Source organism: Scomber japonicus, chromosome 12 (genome assembly GCF_027409825.1).
Source record: "Scomber japonicus isolate fScoJap1 chromosome 12, fScoJap1.pri, whole genome shotgun sequence".
NCBI lineage: Eukaryota > Metazoa > Chordata > Actinopteri > Scombriformes > Scombridae > Scomber > Scomber japonicus.
In genome coordinates this window covers 6,571,409-6,590,937 of record NC_070589.1, presented here as the reverse complement: position 1 = coordinate 6,590,937, position 19,529 = coordinate 6,571,409, and the positions used below count along the sequence as shown (strand labels likewise).

Sequence of the window (19,529 nt, the reverse complement as noted above, 5' to 3'; positions counted from 1 at the left end):
TGAGATGGTTTATTTGAATCATTTATGAACACATATATTGGATATTTTATATTACAATAGCAAAACAAATGAGATAGATGTAATATGTAATATAATGATTTGACACTGCAAATGTAGTTATGTGCATGTGGTCTCATCTGAGAGGTATTCAATGCACATTTGATGAAATTAATTTGCCTTTAACATGATTACACATATTACATCCCTGCTGCTCCTGCACTGAGCATGCTTTATTTATAGTAGCATCATTTTATTTATATATCATATAGAGACAAGCTGAGAAAACCAGTTAAAAGTGATGATGTGGGACTTTCACACTGTTTTTAAAAGAATAATTTAAGCTGTGAATTATGAGAACGAGTGATTCACAGTAACATAGATACAGTATGCTCTCTATAAAAATAAATAAAAAAGAGATGGGATAAGAATCACTTACTGTATTGTTTTATTCATTAGGACATGTTTCTGTTATGTTGTCTTAACAGTGAAACAATATTTGACTACTTCCAGTTGCTTCTAATAATATTTTCAGTGATTATTACTAAAGATTTGTACCTATATGTCATTTTTCTTGTAGTTAGGGTTCCTGTTAGCATTATACATTGTTAAATCACAAAATAATGAGATATAATTATATCTGAGATTATGTTTAATTATTAGAGAACTTTTCAAGTGATGAGCACAAAGTGAAACATTCAAGACAATTGCAAGAGGTAAATAATGAAACATACATAGATACATGCATACACCAATGATACCATATGACAACCAACCACACACACACACACACACACACACACACGCACGCACGCACGCACACACACACACACGCACACACACACGCACGCACGCACGCACACACACACACACACACACACACACACACACACACACACACACACACAGACAGACAAATCTATCACTTCCAGAAAATGGCACTTTGCTCCTCTCTGCAGGAAATAATGATTCATTGCAGCTGAACAGCAGCAACCACAAACTCGTCATAACAACGTCAACAACAGCAGGTCTGACTCAGTTCATATTTTTACTATCAGTAACACTGAGCTGGGATCTAAGATAATAAGCAGACTAATGATGTCTTTTTGGGCTGAGAGCCTTCATTTTTTTCTTTTTTTGCAGTTGTCTAAATCCAAAGCATCCAAAGAGCATGTTTGGTGGTTGAGTGTGACTGTTTTATAATACTATAATAATATAATAAGAAATACTTACTCATACAGTTCTCCATGTGCTAAAAAGATTTAGTCATATTTTGAGTTGTTGGATCTGTTGCAGATCTACAGGAATCATTTATGTTGTAATGGTAACTTTATTAAAAATATAATTCCTGTTTTAAGAAAGATGGTTTGAAAATGTATTATCAAAACCAAAATGATATCACACAAAAGTTTGGACTCGGTTCATATAATGTATTTATTTATCTTTTGTTCCCAGTTGAGAGCTTTTTTTCTACATATTGCTACTGCAGTTAATACATTCAAAAATATTCAGGAGAAAACATGACTGTGAGAGCTGTATGATTTAGATCACATGGTAAGTTCGTCCTTTTTTTGTATTTTATATATTATGATGATTTAAGAGAGTACATTTTAATTACATATTTAAGTAGTATTTACCATGATTTCTCCAGTACTATATAGTAAATATTTGATGTAAAAATATTTAATATAAAATGTCATTGATACATACAGAGCAAAGACACCATGAATCCAAATTTATATATAAGTAAACTACAATTCATGCATTTAAACATAGATATGGAAGGGAACTCAGCTGACTATTATTACTAACTTGGCAGTATCAAAGCTAATATGGTTATATATTTTTAACTGTGTCACAGGAGCTTTGACATTTATGTTCAGGTATGCACAGTGTGTGCGTAACACTCTTCCCTAATGTCACATTTTGGCTCCAAGCCTGATAGAATGGAAGTCAGTTGTTGCTGTTAGTCAGGCTGTACGCCATTAAAGAAAGCATTGTCGTCATTAGTGAAGCCGTTTCGATGCTGGATCAATAAACGTAATGGCTGGAAGGTGTGCAGTTTGTCCTGTCTTGTAACCATGGCAACGTGCCAGAGAGGATGAAAGACCATCCTGTTGATGGAAATATCAGCAAGAGAAGCCTGTACATGTTTCAACCACCAACTCTGATGGAATCATACCATATGTTAAGCCTTTAGTTATTTTGAGTGTGTGTCTAATCAATATGTGTACCATCTGCTTTGGCCATATGTTTGGATTGTATTTTACTATATAATGAAATGAGAAAAGTATGAAAATGACGTGTGTGTGTGTGTGTGTGTGTGTGTGTGTGTGTGTGTAGATTGCAGTGGGCATGTTAAGCTGAAGAAGGACTTTAAAGGTTTTCTTTGACAGCAGTCTCATGGTGAGTCATATACACATTGTGCTGTAAATACTACATAGCAACACATTGTAAAGCAAAGCACCTGGCAGCACTTCTAATAAGTGCAATCTCCAGCAGGTTGATCTCCCACTCAGCTGCTGTTGTTTTTTTTATTGCTGGATTCTGTGCTTGATATGAGATGGTGTAGTGTGTGTTTAATATGGAGGAAATACATGTTTTTTTAAGTGTATGTTTTTCCAGTTTCAGGATACAAATATGCTCTTTAAATGACATATACAGTGTTTTCATTTGAGAAAAATATCTGCGAGAAATGTTGTCTCATGATGGCTATTTTGTCTGTGAATACACATGCTGGTATGCTGTTTGCCATCCTTTATTTGCATATAGACAACCAGAACAATACAATTAAATGGACTAATTCACTCTATTTGCATACACTGTCACATGTTAACAGTGACACTAACAGCTTAACAGCAGCCTGTGGCACAGTTTCATGTATGTGCAGAGTTTAACACTGGAAGACTGTTTTTTTACTTTCATCTGTAACAAATGGAAAGTCTCTCTGTTCTCATTGAAAATCCAATGTGAAGGGGTGGGCCTAGGAACGTGATTTGTGATATCACAACAAGTTTGGAACCAATCCTAGTCTAATATTCAACCTACACAGGTACGATGTGGAAACTTGAAGCCTCCAGTGCACAAACACTGAGAATTGAGTTTACAGTGATGTAGGAAACATCTTGTGTCCAGCCTTTAAACGTCTGAAATGCATATTCACAGATTCTGGAGAGAGAAGGGGTTGATTTTATGGATTTTAACAAGATAATTGGAACTTTTATTAGGCTATGGAACAACCACATTAGACATAAATTATTAATCAAAGCAGTGCATTTTAAATACATCTTAAAATATATCTGGGGGGATATTTAATCATAAAAAATGATGACTTTTGCCATTTCAGTTCTGTCAATAGACTGTATATTTTATGGCTCTGCCCATCAGATTTGAATTGTGTGTAATAGACATTGCAGCCTCTAGGAGCTGCCAGAGTGACTTTTAAACTTTGGCGTTGTAACAGTTTTATGATTTGTCTTATATTTTCTGTCTATTGCACAACAGGAGTGATGCTAGATTGAAACGTGTGCTTAGCTGTATGGCTTATGTATGAAAAAGACCAAACTTTAACTCAATAAAAAGCAGAGTGATAAACACTCCTTTAATTTCCGAGGAGACCGTGAAGGCATCACGCTGCAGCGTGGCGAGGGCGGGCCGTGTGACGTAGAGCCGGGGCTCTGGCTGTTTATTGTTCCTTCCTCAGCGGCGACAGAGAAAAACAGGCTAACAAGCTGTCAGCTACCTTTTTTCCTGCACGGTTTACTGTCGGTTAAACGAAAGGTGTCGACACAGCTGGGGCCATGGCGTACGCGTACCTCTTCAAATACATCATCATCGGAGACACGGGTAAGCTGCAGCAAGTACCAGCGAGAGCTGCCAGTTAGCATTAAGCTAGCGCTCTATTTCCGCAGTGTTGGATAGTCTCAATGACGTGGTCAAAGCAGAGACGCGAGGGGTGGGATGACAGCTCCAAATCTACACTGTTTAACATACTGGTATACTATTTTAAACAGTAGACAGTGCTACAAAATGTCATGTCACATTCAGTACGTACAACACCTCAGCTTGGCAGATATATGTTAGGCCTTTTGTCCGTTTCGTCGAGGGTGGGGGGGTGTTAGCCACCGCTAGCTAGCCTAGCAGTAGCTCTGTAACGAAAAAAAAATAAAGCAAACAGTTGTCACGGCTGTAAATTAGTAGTGTATTACATTGAGTTACATGAAACAGACACTCAAAACACATATTTCCCTTTGTTGTGGGCGCACTATCAAATAAGCCAGTTTGCATTAACTTAGCTGCTTCTTGTCAGAGAAGGCCAAAACGTCGACCTAAAGCCTTCAATATTCCCCTGAAATGGCGTAACGTTAGAGCAGCTGATATTACTGACCACTTTTCTGTTGCACGGATTGGAATCGTTAGCTTTTAATGGCCTGTAATTAATTTGTTTTACATATTAGAAGATTGTGAGGTTTTTCCATCGCGTAGCGCACTGTGTGAAAAAAACAACGTAGTGGAGCAATAGTTCATGTTGTCATCTGTTTACTGTGAGCTGGCTGTCTTGATGAAGGGCCCGCACAGTTAGCTTGCAGGGTGGCAGCAGGTGCATTTGCAATTCTTCATTATTACAATGGTGTTACGTTAGCGTTAGTAAAACAGACAAGGTTAAAAAAAAAAGCAATCATCTGAGGTCGGGTTAAATGTGATTATTACAAACCTGGAGCCAAACCGAAGACATGGCCTAAATATACACAGCCAGGGCCCAAAACAAGTGTTTCCAGTTTAAAAGCACCAATTAATAATCTTTAAAGACTATTTTCGTGCAGTTATTTGTTTACATTGTTATTAGGACTGAAGCAAAAAGCACATAATATACTGGAAGTTATGAGCATACTGAGAAAGATTCATAATATGCATATTTGTAAATTAATTTGAGATGATCAGTGTGCTGATTACATGTTTACTACAACTTCATTACGAAACAGGTTCATGTTTAGCCTGTTGTTGTTGTTTATATCTACTAACGAGTTCTGAAAAAGAGCTGCAGCCAAGGTCCTGGCTCAATTACATGCCCCTACTCCAGAAATACTCCTGAAGAGATATCTAAAGCAGGCTTGATTTTTCTAATTATGTCGAGCATCGTCCGCACTTTACTTTGAAGGGGTACAAGGCACCCCCAGCAAAGTGAGAGAGTACAAATAATCATTAACGACTCCAAAACTAAACATTTTCTTAATCAAATTTGAGCATTTTCAGAACAGCACACTTGTAGAGTATGTGTTGTGTGTGAGTACATGTTAACATATATGTATACTCAGGGGAGAAGTAGGGATTGCATGGCCTAAATGTAATAAATCACTGATGTGTTGAATTGCATTAGAGCATACAGGTGTGGACATTAGTCTGGGAACCTCGGATAGATACACACTGTGACATTTCCTTTGCACAGGATGTTCAGGGTGGTCTGTGTGTGTGTGTGTGTGTGTGTGTGTGTGTGTGTGTGTGTGTGTGTGTGTGTGTGTGTGTGTGTGTGTGTGTGATCAGTTGCATTTCTCCTAAATGTCACTGCAGGTTGCCAGAAAATCTGAAGCTCTTCCAAGAGTAACAGTAGTAGCACAGAAGCCCTTTAAACAGTACAAACATTACGTTGTAGATTTTTCTGAAGTTGGAATGTAGTTGACAAAAACATGTTTACGTTTGACATCCTAAGTCCTGTTTTCTGTGTTGAAGAAGCAAGAAAGGAAGAAGAGAAGGATGGGAAGACAGAAATTTGTCGTCGGCTTTGACTAATTATATATTTCAGTAAAAAACATGGTTTTAGTTGTAGTTTTGTTTACTTCAACTAAACCCACACTCTTTGGCTTAGCATTGGACCAAGAGACACATCAGCACACACGTAAGATATACTGGAAGAATAAACCATTGGAAAGAAGCACACACAAGATGAAGAGTAACATTTTTTCATAGCACTAACAGAATCTTTCCAGCTTCGTTCCAGATCAGATCATTCTGTCCTTCTTACATGAGCGGTAAACAGTCCATGTCTCAACAAATCAGATTTCAATTTTAAAAAAAAAAGAAACTATGGGGTCTTTCCCAACTCCCAGTTCCTTAATATGTTAATAATAAAGGCACGAGGTCAGCTGCAGCTGCTTTAAATGGATGAGCTTCAGAACTGCAGGCCTGCAAATATGCCAAGGAGTCGTCGGTTTTGTTGGAGGATGTTTGCTAACGCCGGATCATGTGATTTCTGTCAACAGAGAGATCAACTGGCTGAAAATGCACATGTATAGCACACAAAACACACAGATGATATCATGCAGGAAATGAGCCTTTAGAGTGTATGTATGTGCATTATTTTGTGTTCTGATTGTAGATAATGAGTATTGGTTTTGAGGATGGGTTGAGTTTTAGTGATATTATCTAACTGTTTATACTAAGAGCATTATTAGCCTGAACAAGCAGTCAGTCAGGTTCTGTTATTGGACTAATACTATTATTTGATAAGTTATTCCAAATACCTCCTCAGACTCACGTACCAGAATTAACTGAGAAGTCATCCATGGAAACTGTTTGGGAAAAGGCAGGCACTTTCTAAATATACTTGACAAACGATTGGATGAACCATCTGTCAATCATCATCATCTATCGCCAGCTTCCTTTGCGAGGCAGCTGGATTCACACGATCATGTGAGAATCCTCATAGAACTACCGCTGGCTTGGACACAAGAGCATCACTTGAAGCCTGAAGTGAAGGATTCAATAGGTGAAGTCATTATGTCATGATCTCAGGAATCCAGCCAATCTATACATCCTGACTACAGTAAGATAGAAAGAGGCACATCATTTGTAAGAGTTTGGAACCACATTGACAGCAACAAAATAAGCTGCTGAGGTTATTTACACTAACTTAACTATTTGCTAGTATATTGTTAACAATTTTTGAACATTTTTAACTTATAGTAAAGCAATTCTAATAGTACAGTTAAACTGAATAGTTTCAGCATCATCCGGCTGTAAATATTATCATTGATAAATGGAATAACATTTATATGGAAAGCTCCTTTTTTCAGGAAAAGTACAAATGACAAAATAAAAAGTTGTCAACAAAATTGTCATTTATCACCTTGTCTTCAGAGGTGTGACTGAAGATTTAGTTTTATCAGATTCTTCTGTGTTTAACAGATTTTATTCTTATGGGTTTTTATAATGAGTTGGCCATCATTTTGCCACTTTGCATGATAATGTAATCAGGTCTTTATCTCCAGACTAATGCAGATCCACTGCTTGTTACTTTGGACCAGATGTTATCTGTCCTTTATTGTATGAGGCTGGTCATGGCCTCCAGTAGTTTAACATGTTTCAGTTGGGTGTGTCTGTTTGTACCCTGGTAACGGCCACGGTGAGTCATGATACACCAAAGCAAATAAACGTATATATATCCCCCATTTACAAGACCAGCAGCTTTGTCCAGTAATGCTCTGGTCTCCACACTGCTCCAGCTGGATGGCAGCAGTAAAGCCTCATCATCCTCCTGGCCACAGTTTAACTCTTACCTGTGTCAAACCACCTGTCACACACACACCAGGTTTCTGTGTGATATGCTTTATAGATAGCCTTTGTGATTTTGGTCAGTTTAAGACTAGGTAGCTGGAAGTGCAGCTAGAAATGCCATCATTTGACTCATCCAGTCAGCTCAGACCTGTGATAATCATGGCAAACGGTGGTCAGGTTATTTAGCTGAACTTTTTAAAGGTTTGATGTGCAGGCGACATTTGAGACAGTAAGAACTTGTGGACTAACACATCTCTCTTCATATGTATTCACATGTATCTGGCATTCTTTTTATTCTAAGCGGTTATCATTGACTTTCCTGAACCATTTCTTTTGCCACATAATGTTACACTTTAAAACATAAAGTCAGTTTTAGGTCTTTTGACTCAAATTCCTTCTCATATAATTGTTTTTTTGGTAATTTGGTAACAGAACTTGAATATTAAACTCATTATTTTAAAACAGCAGGAACCTAAAGTAATGCTTTGTTTTATATCGCCAACATTCAGTCTGAATGTGTCACTTATGCATTGTGATATCACTATATGGTCATTTTTGTTCCTGAGTATGAATGTTATTTCCTAATGATTTAAAAAGCATAGAAAATGACTGTTATTCCCTTCAAACTTTGCATTTGTGACCTGGACAATTATATTTTTTATATATATTTTTTTAATGTAGCAGTTTCTAATGGGAAAACAGACAGTTTACGCATTTTCTGTTTATGGTCAGAAAGTCAGAAAAAACAACATATGAATCAAAATGAATATGTATTCACACACAAGATTGAGAAGTGAGTAGTTTTTGAGACATTTATACTGTTAGGGTTAGGTATCACTTTGGATGAATCAGCCCCATATATAGTTTCACATCATTGTATCCAATGATTCATGATGTTTTTTCTGACTTTATGAGATTGGAAATGTGCTATTTAGCTGGTTTTAACTTTGGAAATAAGTACATTTGAGAATATATCACTGTCCTGGTATTAGAAGCAACGTTTGAAGAGAATAATAGCCATTTCCATACTTTTTAGAAAAATAAACAAGTAGGAAGTAACACTTTCTACCCAGGAACAAAAAAACAGTTTGTTACATAGTCATTTTGGGATTGGGCCCTCTAATCAGTTTCAGTGGAGCAGTTTGACATGAGGACAGACTTTGCTATAACACAAGGCTGTAGCTGTAAGTTTTAGAAGTACAGAATTATTGATTGAACTGTCCAAGTTAATAGGGGGGAAAAAGTTATGAATTCTGTTTTAGGTTGGATTTTCTCTCTAGCCAATGGCCTCCAGCCAGCCCATCATCCACAGATCTGGTTGGCAGAAAAACAGATTGACTCTGAAAAGAAAATTATAGTCTCTGTACATGTTTAAACCTCCAAAAATAGCCAGTGTGCTATGGAACACAGCCTGTAGGTCTGCACTTTTTCCACTGACTTTTTAACCACTTTTTAAAAAGAGTTTTAACCCTGTTTTTTGAATTTTGAGGTGCAGTGTGGATCAATGGTAGCTCTGGTAGACGCACAGTCAACTATATGAGGGAATCAGAGTTCATTGGAACATTTTACAAGAAATGGAAAGTTAATATAGTGTCAAACTTCAACTTCATTAAACTGAATATTCAACATGGGTAAATCTTCAATTTGGTCACTTTATAAAGATGATCCTGGGTCAGTTGTACAGTGTGGGTTATATATCTGCCCTTATTAAACTTTACAACAGGAGCTCTCAGGAGCCTCTAGTCCAGTACTTATGTGCTGAAAGTGATCATTGCACATTTAGTCAGACAGCTTCTGAAGGACTGCTGCTACCTTGCTACATTCAGTTTAATATCTTGCTACCATCTGCTTGTATAATCAATGCTTTATAAGAAGGCATACACTCTAGATTTCTCTCAAATCCATTTTGTCTGTATAATAACTTGAAAAACAAACTGAAATTGACATCTTATTATCATCGTGTTTAGTCATGATAGTGTCGTGTCAGTCAGTGAATACACCACTTTGAATCAGGCTGAAATATCTTAGTAACTATTAGATTACCATGAAATCTTGTATTCATGGTTCATGGTTCTCCGAAGTCGATAACAATCAGCAATTGTCTGACAATTAAGCCGATCTGAGTATTTCTTGGGTTTGGGTGTAGTCAGCACATATCCAGATAACGTATATTCAGGCCAAGCCTTCCTCTTTTGTGCGGCGGTCATTGATGACAGTCTGATTAGCATCTTCAGGCACAAGAATGTAGCCGGTGTTGTGAGACGACATCTATGAGGGAATGGTTTCACAATCGGCCGGTTTAAAACCAACACTTAACACTTTGAAACCAAACAAACTATCTCTTTCACTCTCCATCCAGACTGTTTCACAGTGGCATGAATCTTCCTCAGCCTCATGATTCCATTGGATCACATCTAACCAAGTCTCACTCAAGAAGAAGTCTCCCATGACTTTGACCCTGTTGGTACTCCAACATAAACTCTTCCCAGCACTCCCCTCTCCATTGCTTACTCACTTTTTCCACCGCTGTCTTCCTGCAACAACTCAACTCGCAAGATTTCGGAGCCAGACTTTTTCTTGAGCAAGACTTGGTTAGACACAATAACAAACAAATTGGATAAGGGCTGGGTATCGTTTAAAAAATTACAACAGCACCAATCCAACTACCCTTAGTGATACTGATACCAATTGAGTACTTCATCATGTGAATAGAAGCATTAAATTACACAAAATGCCTTCACTCCTCCACATCTAGATGATTAGATTTTTGCATTTTGAAAGTCTTCAGATCATTAAGACTTTCATTCAATCACATGTCTCATTAAATCAAAGAAGGCTTGCATTGATTGGCTGGAAGCAAGTCCATACATCATATTTTCTAGCTCTGGGTGCAAAAAGGATTGATTGCAGGTATTGTTTAACGGGAGACGTTTCAATACTACTTGGTATGGATTTATTTTGGTGGATACCTTTTTAAAGGTATCTAGAACCGATACTCAGTCCTAGACTTGGATCAAGTGACGAGATGTAGTGGAGGTACATAGACGGTGCACAATTAAGTTGGGCGGGTGTTTGCGGTCTTTCCAAATGGTGTTGCCATACCTATCTGTCCAAGATGGTGGACACGCCTGCGCCTATGCCACTCACAACCCCGGATGACTCAGATCCTGTACTGACAGACGGAATCCAGTTCTCACGCTGGTTTTGTTCCCTAGCTACTTACAGATTTTTACATGATTGAAATCAAGTCCATTTTTCCACTATTTAATTCATTACAGCATTTCTTCCTCTCTTATGGAGGATGTAGCTGCATTATCCAGTGTGTTAATCATCAGTCTGAGTAATTTGTGGTTAGCTGAGCTCTCTCTGTACTCCAGCATGTGGTGTGGTGTGTTCAGCCCTGCTGTCACATGACCTGACTTACACAGATCAACTCTCCTGACTGCCTCACATACAAGGCGGTGTTCTGACTGCTGTAATTTACACTGTGATTTTTAGGGTCAACACAGTGATACTGCGCCTTTCAACATGGCCACTTAGTTCATACAGTGTTACTAATGGCTTTTCCTGCCTGTACAGTATTTTGGTTTGGCTCATTATACAACAGTGTTTGGTCATACCATGACAACAACAATTATCTCAAGATCATTTTCCTTAATGAGAATATAACAAATATTAGATATAATTAAACTGAGAGGGAGAGAGAAAAGCTATTGCAGGAGCTATTCTTGGTGGGCTTGCGGAGGCTACTGGGTGCTGGCTAACTATAGCAGCTAGTGATTGGTTTTCCATGGTGCAGAGTCACGCTTCCAGTTGCCTCTATCACAGCAAATCAACTACATTTATTGCATATACTATAATCAGTAAAGGAGGCAGAGGAATAGTTTAAGACCACAACTCTCTGGTTTCTTAAACTTTCACTCACAAGCAAAACACCTTTAAACTGAAAAGAAATAATAATTTGACATTTATTGTGGTTATTATCAATAAGAGATATTCACTTAATGGTGAGAACCCTTTTTGCTGTATTGTCCAGTCCTAACAGACACTACTGTCCAAAACTGACTGCCTGCTGGAGATGGTTGTTGGATGTAAGACTATTACCATAAGGTTTATAGTGTTTCTTTGTATTTCATTGATATTCCCAGTGACCAGAGAATAACAGTGCTCAAGGGGACCTCCGTAGTACTTACTCAGATTTCCCAGCAGGGATTGCAGTGCAATCTGCTGACCTTGCTAAGCTTCAGGTTACGGCTGTAAGCGAGCAGAGCAGCATCTCATTGACCTGCTGAACACTCAGACAGTTCAACAGCACAAACCACATTGTTGGTGAACTTAAAGGATGTAAAACCATCAGTAACACCTGGCTAAATGAGCCTGTTATTGATGCCTTATTCATTTAATTCAAAAGATAAAAGACAATGTACCTGGGGTAGAGTCACCAGCAGGTCAACATTAATCATTTGGCTGACTCTTGACCAAATATCTGCAAAATTCATATGACTATTAGCATCAGCTGTTGTTTGTATTCAGTTCAAGCTAATTAGCAAATGGTAGCATGATAACAAACCAAACTAAACATTGTGAGCATACTAGTACGCTGACATTTGCATTTAGATCAAAGCACAGTTGTGACTAATTGCAACCTCAAAGTGTCTTTATTGTGAAAATGAAAAAATATAAATTTCAGCTAATCTTGTCTCTTTTCAAACAGAGAAAATGTGTTCTATGTATAGCTGTAACTCAATGATCCCCTTAAGACATGTATGTGTTAAGATGTATAAAATACTCAGCTTGGAACAGCTTTCTAGTGTCAAACTGCACATCCATCATTCTGCATAGACAAGTTCAAACAGCCAACTGTAGGACCAAGAAGAAAAACACATTTTTGAGTGGAGGGGGACTTAAAGTAGCAGACATGTGAAAAAGGCACCATGCATGGGATAAAATGAGAAAAGGCTCAGTCATGATCCAGCAATCCTTGAGAACACTGGCACTTCTACTGGGTTAAACTAAAGGAATTGTTGCTGTGACAACAGCTACAGACAGCATTCAAGAACAGAAAAATCCAACCTGATGTCATATCATCAACAGCCATATTAACCATATTTCCTCTTATGAAGAACATTCTGCTTTATGTTTGGATAGTCTCACATTGTCAGAGCTTTCTCTTTATGTGTGTACTGTGCCTGTGCATATTATTGCTCTCAGATAATCAAGGGCACTTTAAAACTCAACTAAGCTGTTCTTAAATACAAAATTGTGTTGAAAAACATTTTGCACATCGCAGAATCACAGATGAACTCACAACATGAGGCAATATTACTCCCTGTGATAACGATATATATCAACAAAGACGATTCTGCGATACATGATATATCACAATATCGTTAACTGAAGAAGAAAGAGAAATATTTCAGCAGCAGGAAATAGTCAGATCATGTACAATGTAAATTCTTCTGTAAATATACTGTACCGCTAATTGCTTTCATTGGCAGGTGGGTAAAATGATCTGTCACATCCTTTTTGTATCTGTGGGCTGCTTTTAAAACACAAGCTGCTCTCACACTGCTGGAAGCTATAAGCAGCCCAGCTGTTACGCCAGGTCAGCTTACCTCCTCCAGTTTGTCATCGGCGTCCAGCCGGGTGGACGGCAGGATCAGAGACCCAGCCTTTGTGTGAGAAGCATAGAATGTCAAATGGTGCTTCAGTTGATTCTCATTAAATGTAACTGGTTTAAGCTTGAACACCGGACTGGACCGGCTAAACCAGAAACTAACCCAACCCTAATTATCACTATGATTGTAGCATCTCTTCCCACCAACACTCATACTCTCTACTACAGGCGCCATGCTGATACCTCTTGACTAGATAGATAGTTACTTTACCAGCACACGTAAGACAATAAAGGGTGCTATACAAAAAATAATAATATAGTGCAATACAGTGCATAAAAAACACACTAAGGCATCTGTTAAGGTTTGTACTTGGACAGAACAGTACAACCAGAACGGAAACGGCTAATCACCTAAAGTCAACAAACAGCAATGAATTGTCGCCCACCCTTGCCTAACCTCTACTTATTTTAAGCTATTACTTAATATTCCAACTGATAAAGGAACAAAAGAGGTTTCAAAACGATTAATAAAACTTAAACCTCGGAGCTCCTTATCTTTATGCCTGGTGGTAACAGCTCATACAGAAAATGTGCTAGATCACAGATTATACTCTTTGCTTGTTTGAGTACACACTGGTTAAAGAGAGACTGGAGATTAAAATGATGTTTCTGCCCAGTGATTTTTATCGCAGTCTGAACCAGACCCGTCAACTTTGATTTTGATGAAACAGGAAGGTTTCCAAACCCTTTATCTGATGACACTCTCTAGAAGCAACTGATACAATAAATACATCGTTTTATGACTCCGGACAGCTTTAGTCTACCTAAGAAATACTAGAAGTAGGAAGTTGCGTTACGTGAGAACGGTCTGTTAATTGTATCAACTAATTCGTCTCATTTGAACATCACAGTAAGCTAAATAATTGATTCTCCTTTGTTTTTGGCTGTGGATGGTAGTTAGCAGGAACCAGTGTGTTTAGAAGCAGGTGTCTGCTGACTGACCGAGGTGACAATCACATGATTGTTACACCTCTATATAGCTGCCCTCCCTGTGATCCCTCCATCCCTTACCATCATCATCATCATCATCATCATCATCATCATCATCATCACGCCATCTCTGTCTAGCAACACCACTGCCTGGCAATGGTAACCCTTGGAAACAAGGAGGAAGACCGCATCCCTCCCCGCTGTCACCCTCCTTGAATCTTTGTCAATTTCTGGACATGTCATTAGCATCCTCCTCTCCTTCTCTCCTCCTCCTCCTCCCTTTCTCTTGTTGACACTAAGAGGGTTGTTTTCTCTCTCTCTTTCTCACTCACACTCGCACTTAAATACGCTCACTAACCTCAAACCTCTGATTGCTCATCCTAGCATAAACCTAAGTCTGAAAAATAATCATCACATTACAGCTCTCTTAAATCTACATGACACTCTTGGCCTTTCTTAAAAGCTGCACATTCAAAATTGAAGAACCTTTTTTTTTTCTATTAGATTGGTGTCTAGATGATTCATTCCAGTTTTTCACACACAAAAATGCATCTCGTCTCAAGCAGACCTTGTAACATTCTTCTTCAAACTGTCTCACAGGGCCGACAGTGATAGGCTGGATTCATCACTGGTGGATGGGGTTTTTTTTCATCTAGTTAAAGCAGCCTTTCTTTCTTTTCGGTGAAATGAATGCTTTAATTGAGTTATTTTTTATGTAATGTAATACCCACATAGCAGGAGATGGATGACAAAATCATCTACAGCTAATGTGTTATAATCCCCCCCCCAAGTGCAGCTCAGTAAGGAAACACTGTCCAGGGAAGCAATAAAAGCACATTTTATACATAAAAACAGTAACAGCCACTTGTCAGACTGCTAAAGCTTCATATTGGTTGTAACTGATCTGTGAAATGCATAACAAGAGCTTCCATTTGTTCCAGTCAAAGAAATGATTCAAGCCACTAGAAACTTTATCTTTTTAAAAATAATTATGATTTTTATTGGTAGCCAGAGGTTTTACAATACAATCATGTACAGTTATACATCACAGTGCTAACAGTTGACTAATGGATGGTAACACACAGACAGGAAAAAGATAAATTAAAACATTTTTTAAAAAACCTACACAGACCAAAAGTACATAGCACCCACACAGCATTCATTATCAACTGGGCATCCATTATCAAGAACAGAGTCTCTTTATCCACTTGGATTGCAAATAAAAAGGAGAAATAAAACAATAAATAAAGGAAATAAAAACAATGGATGATATAAAATACATCCCTCCCTGTGTTGTCTTGCGAGACATTAGAAACTCTGGTAATGTACATGCAGGCGTACTATAGAGATCTGAGCACACCCTTTAACTGCACAGTCAATTTCTAAAAGCTTAATTCAGCTTAATTCAGATGTCAGTAATGTTATTATATTCACTGAACTGCTACTGGAAATGTTTTGTTTTTTTCCAGCTGCTCTGGATATAATTTGCACTGCACACACATTGCCTAAGGCTCAGCGCTGAGGTTGAAACCAGTTCGGTGTCTTTCCAATGCTTCAACGTTTTTGTTTATTAGCACAAGTGGAGAAAATAACAAGTCCCAGCTGTTGGATCTGTTGATCTGTTGATTTCATGATGTTATGAAGAAGCTTTGAAATGTATTTTTTCATATTATGATTAAATCTGCGAGTGTCTTCGTCAGACTGAATAATTTATTTATCCACCGCACTGTTATTTGGAGATTTTTTTTGGGCTTAAAGAAACCGACTCAAAGCTGCTCATTGATAGTGAAAGAAACAAATGTTCACACATATAAAGTAGCCCGCTGGTTGGTTAGCTCGCTACACTAACCGAGCTGACTGAAGCTAGGTTGGAGAAGAAGTGTGTACGTTTCCTGCTGTGGTTTTGCACTGGATGATGACTCCAATGGAATGATTTCTATTTACACAACTCAATTATCGTTGCACACTTGTAGCTTCCAGCCATGTAATCAAACGTAATGGATGTCATTTTCAGTACATGACAACAGTCTGGAATATGTTCATGTGTATCTATATGTGTTACTATAATCGAAGCAACCCAGTTATATTTAGAGCCTCTCTTAATGTTTGTGTTTTTGTTTTCCAGGTGTGGGCAAGTCATGTCTATTACTACAGTTCACAGACAAGAGGTTTCAGCCGGTTCACGACCTCACCATCGGTAAGAGAGTCTGCACTGCACCTGCCTCCAGCACTACAGCAACACCATTACTAGAAAAATACACTCATCTAAAATCATATAAAAGATTCATCATGGCCCGCAGGTTGAAAGCAGTAAATGTTAATGTTTATCAGCACTGCAAATCAGTGCAGCTGGAGCTAATTAAAAGTAATTAGCTGTCCAGTCTATAATGTACTGATATGTGAGCCTTAATCACAGTTTAAAGATAATGTTCAATCAGATGAGCAGTTCAAAATCCCCACAGTCAAGTTGACACTTAGATCAAATCACATTTAACTGAGAATACATACTCAAAGAGCCAACTTTCAAATAGCATGTGGATCCATGTACAGTGGATGGATGAGCAGTAACCACGTCAGGTACATACCCATTATAACACTATAACCCCTAAACCAGGCATGTCCAAACTATTCCATAAAGGGCCGTGTGCCTGCAGGTCTTTGTTCCAACCTATCAAGAGCACACAGTTTGACTAATCAGCTGTCTGAAGTCTGAGATGAGTTGATTCAATGAGTCAATCCTAGTGTGCTCCTGCTTGGTTGGAATGAAAACCTGCAGCCACATGAACCTTTATGGAATAGTTTGGACATCCCTGCCCTAAAGTAATGAGATAACTTGTTAGTACCTGTGAGCTGGATAGTCATCGATCAGTTTACCACCATTATACTGTGGAGCTGAATGAATAGATGTAATAGGATTACAGTACATAGCTTCCAATTTCATACAAGATGTATATCAGTCAGTCTACTGCTTTTGTCACACTGAAATATCTCTGCATCTATTGGTTTGTGGCAGCCATGTGATCATAGGGTTATAGGTCAGGTGATAAATGAAAAATCTATTGGTTTGATTGGCATGAAATTTCATACTGACATTCTTGCTTTTCAGAGGATGAATTCTTATGATTTTGTTTGTTTTTTCTGTATCTAGCACCACCATGAGGTTAATGTTTGTAGTCCAACAGTGTGTCCAATGCAACAGAGTGTCCAATAAATAGTCATAAAGTTTGCCAGATATTCAATTTTCCTCTATCGCCAGTTAAATATCTCAATCTCTACTTGATGGTTGGGCACCAAATTCAGTATAGACATTCATGCTTCCCAGACAATGTATTCTAATAACTTGATACACATTCAAGCAGCAGCATCAGTTGTCCAACGCTTTGATTCATGACCAAATACCGACATTCCCATCCGTCTCAACTTGGTGTTAGTGCTGCTTGGCATATGTAAGCATGCTAATATGCTAACCCAAGATTGCAAAAATGATACCTGGTCATTATCGGCATGCTCGTGTTGTCATTGTGAGTATATCAAGTCATTTAGGCTCCAATTTACTGCATTTAAAAGTGACATGTAGTTTTTGCAATTATGGACTTCCCTCTTTAATTTCCCAGATTGTTCCAAACATCATGGAGTAAAGAGTTTATTCACAGAGACATAATAAGTGAGGGCCTCCAGTTAATGCTTTTCATGTGAGGTCAGCCAGTACATATAATCAGCATATTTCAAAACACATGCGCACACCAGTTCCCTCCAGTGCACTTTGGCCAAGTATGCTTCAGCTACTTTCCACTTTCAACCAGCTGATTACACACAACTGTACATATCTACTCAGCTGGGACATACATGACAGAACTTTGCTAGATGAGTAATTCGATAATTCCATATTAATCCTGCACTGACTCAGTTGGGATTCTCTAACTCATTATTATGTGTGTGTGTGTGTGTGTGTAGGTGTGGAGTTCGGAGCAAGGATGATCACTATAGATGGCAAACAGATCAAACTGCAGATCTGGGATACGGTAATATAATCTATTGTATACATTTCAACACATTCATGCCTATGTGAAAAAAAACCTTAAGGCACTTAAATATGTGTTTAAAAAAAGACACACAGAATGGACAGAATAAAAGTATTATGAAATGGGGCCACTCAAATATCAACTGTATTTTAGAAGGTAAGTGAACCAGTGTGGCCAACTTAGGGCGTATTCACACCTGCCTTGTTTGGTTCGGACCAAACCAAAGAAATCGCTGGTGCAGACCTTTTGGGCTGGTGTGAACACAAACCATCGAACTCTGGAGCGGACCAAACAGTCGGACCGAGACCCAGTCGGAGAGGTGGTCTCGGTTCGCTTCTAAACGGACCAAAGCTTTTTGTCCAATGATTGAACGATCTTTGCACACATGTGGGTTTGTTGACAAATTCTGGCCCACTTGCGAAAAGCGCAATGTGAACAGGAACCGCACCAAACCAAAAAAGAAACATTGTATTTTGGTCCGGACTAAATAAGCGGACCAAAGGACTTTCCTGGTGTGAATACGCCCTTAATGACTTTCTCTCTAGATGTGAAGAAAGTCAAAGCTCCAGAAACACTTGTAGTGTAGAACAACTTCAAGCAGACAACACATTACAAGTAGAATTTTTAAAAAAAAGCAAAAAAAATATTCAAAAAAGTAAAAGAAAAATACCAATAATGTGCATTCAGATATGCACAAGGATTTTGGTATATGGTCATGTGACTTCAGGCCAATCAATTGCCAATACGTCTCAATGAATAAACACTAATGTCTCTGAACAGTGCGTGGTGCAGAGCATCGGTACATTCAGTCCGCCAGTCATCAAGCAGGCAGAGACATGAATAAGCTATGAAGGTGCGGACAACCAATCACTGATCCACAGTGTTTGACCAGGGAACTCCTTCTACTTTGTTTTTATTCTAAATTATTTAACTTGACTATTTAAGTTTTAGTTGTTTGTCAAAATTCAGTGTGAGTTTATTCTCTACTGGTGATACTTATTCCACAGTCTAGTTGATGGATATATAAGGTAGATTTAGTCTATTGTTTCAACAATAACAGCAGTACAAATTATAGCTATTGTAATCTCTTAAAACAATGAATGTGCAAATTACAACGTGACAACATTTTGTGTGTTTTCCACTGAAAATAGTTGGCAACACTGAAGTGACCAGAAAGTGTCTCAACAGGCAAATGTGATGAAAGCAGCTCCAATTCTTCATAACTCTTCAGACATAAATTCTTCAGACATATTGCACCTTTTCTGGTTTCCTGTTATTATCACACATTTGCAATGTTGTATATCTATACCAGTGATCTCCAACCCTGCTCCTGGAGAGCTACTGCCCTGCAT

General features: G+C 38.2%; 1 protein-coding gene across 1 annotated transcript in view; it reads left to right on the top strand.

Moving 5' to 3' along the window:
* Positions 1-3,670: 3,670 nt before the first annotated feature.
* rab2a (RAB2A, member RAS oncogene family) overlaps positions 3,671-19,529 on the top strand; it is a 31,678-nt gene continuing 15,819 nt past the window's right edge. Inside the window, exons 1-3 of the mRNA XM_053329421.1 lie at positions 3,671-3,843; positions 16,281-16,352; positions 18,110-18,177. Coding sequence (XP_053185396.1) covers positions 3,798-3,843; positions 16,281-16,352; positions 18,110-18,177 — 186 coding nt within the window. The 5' untranslated portion in view covers positions 3,671-3,797. The remainder of the gene's footprint in view (positions 3,844-16,280; positions 16,353-18,109; positions 18,178-19,529) is intronic.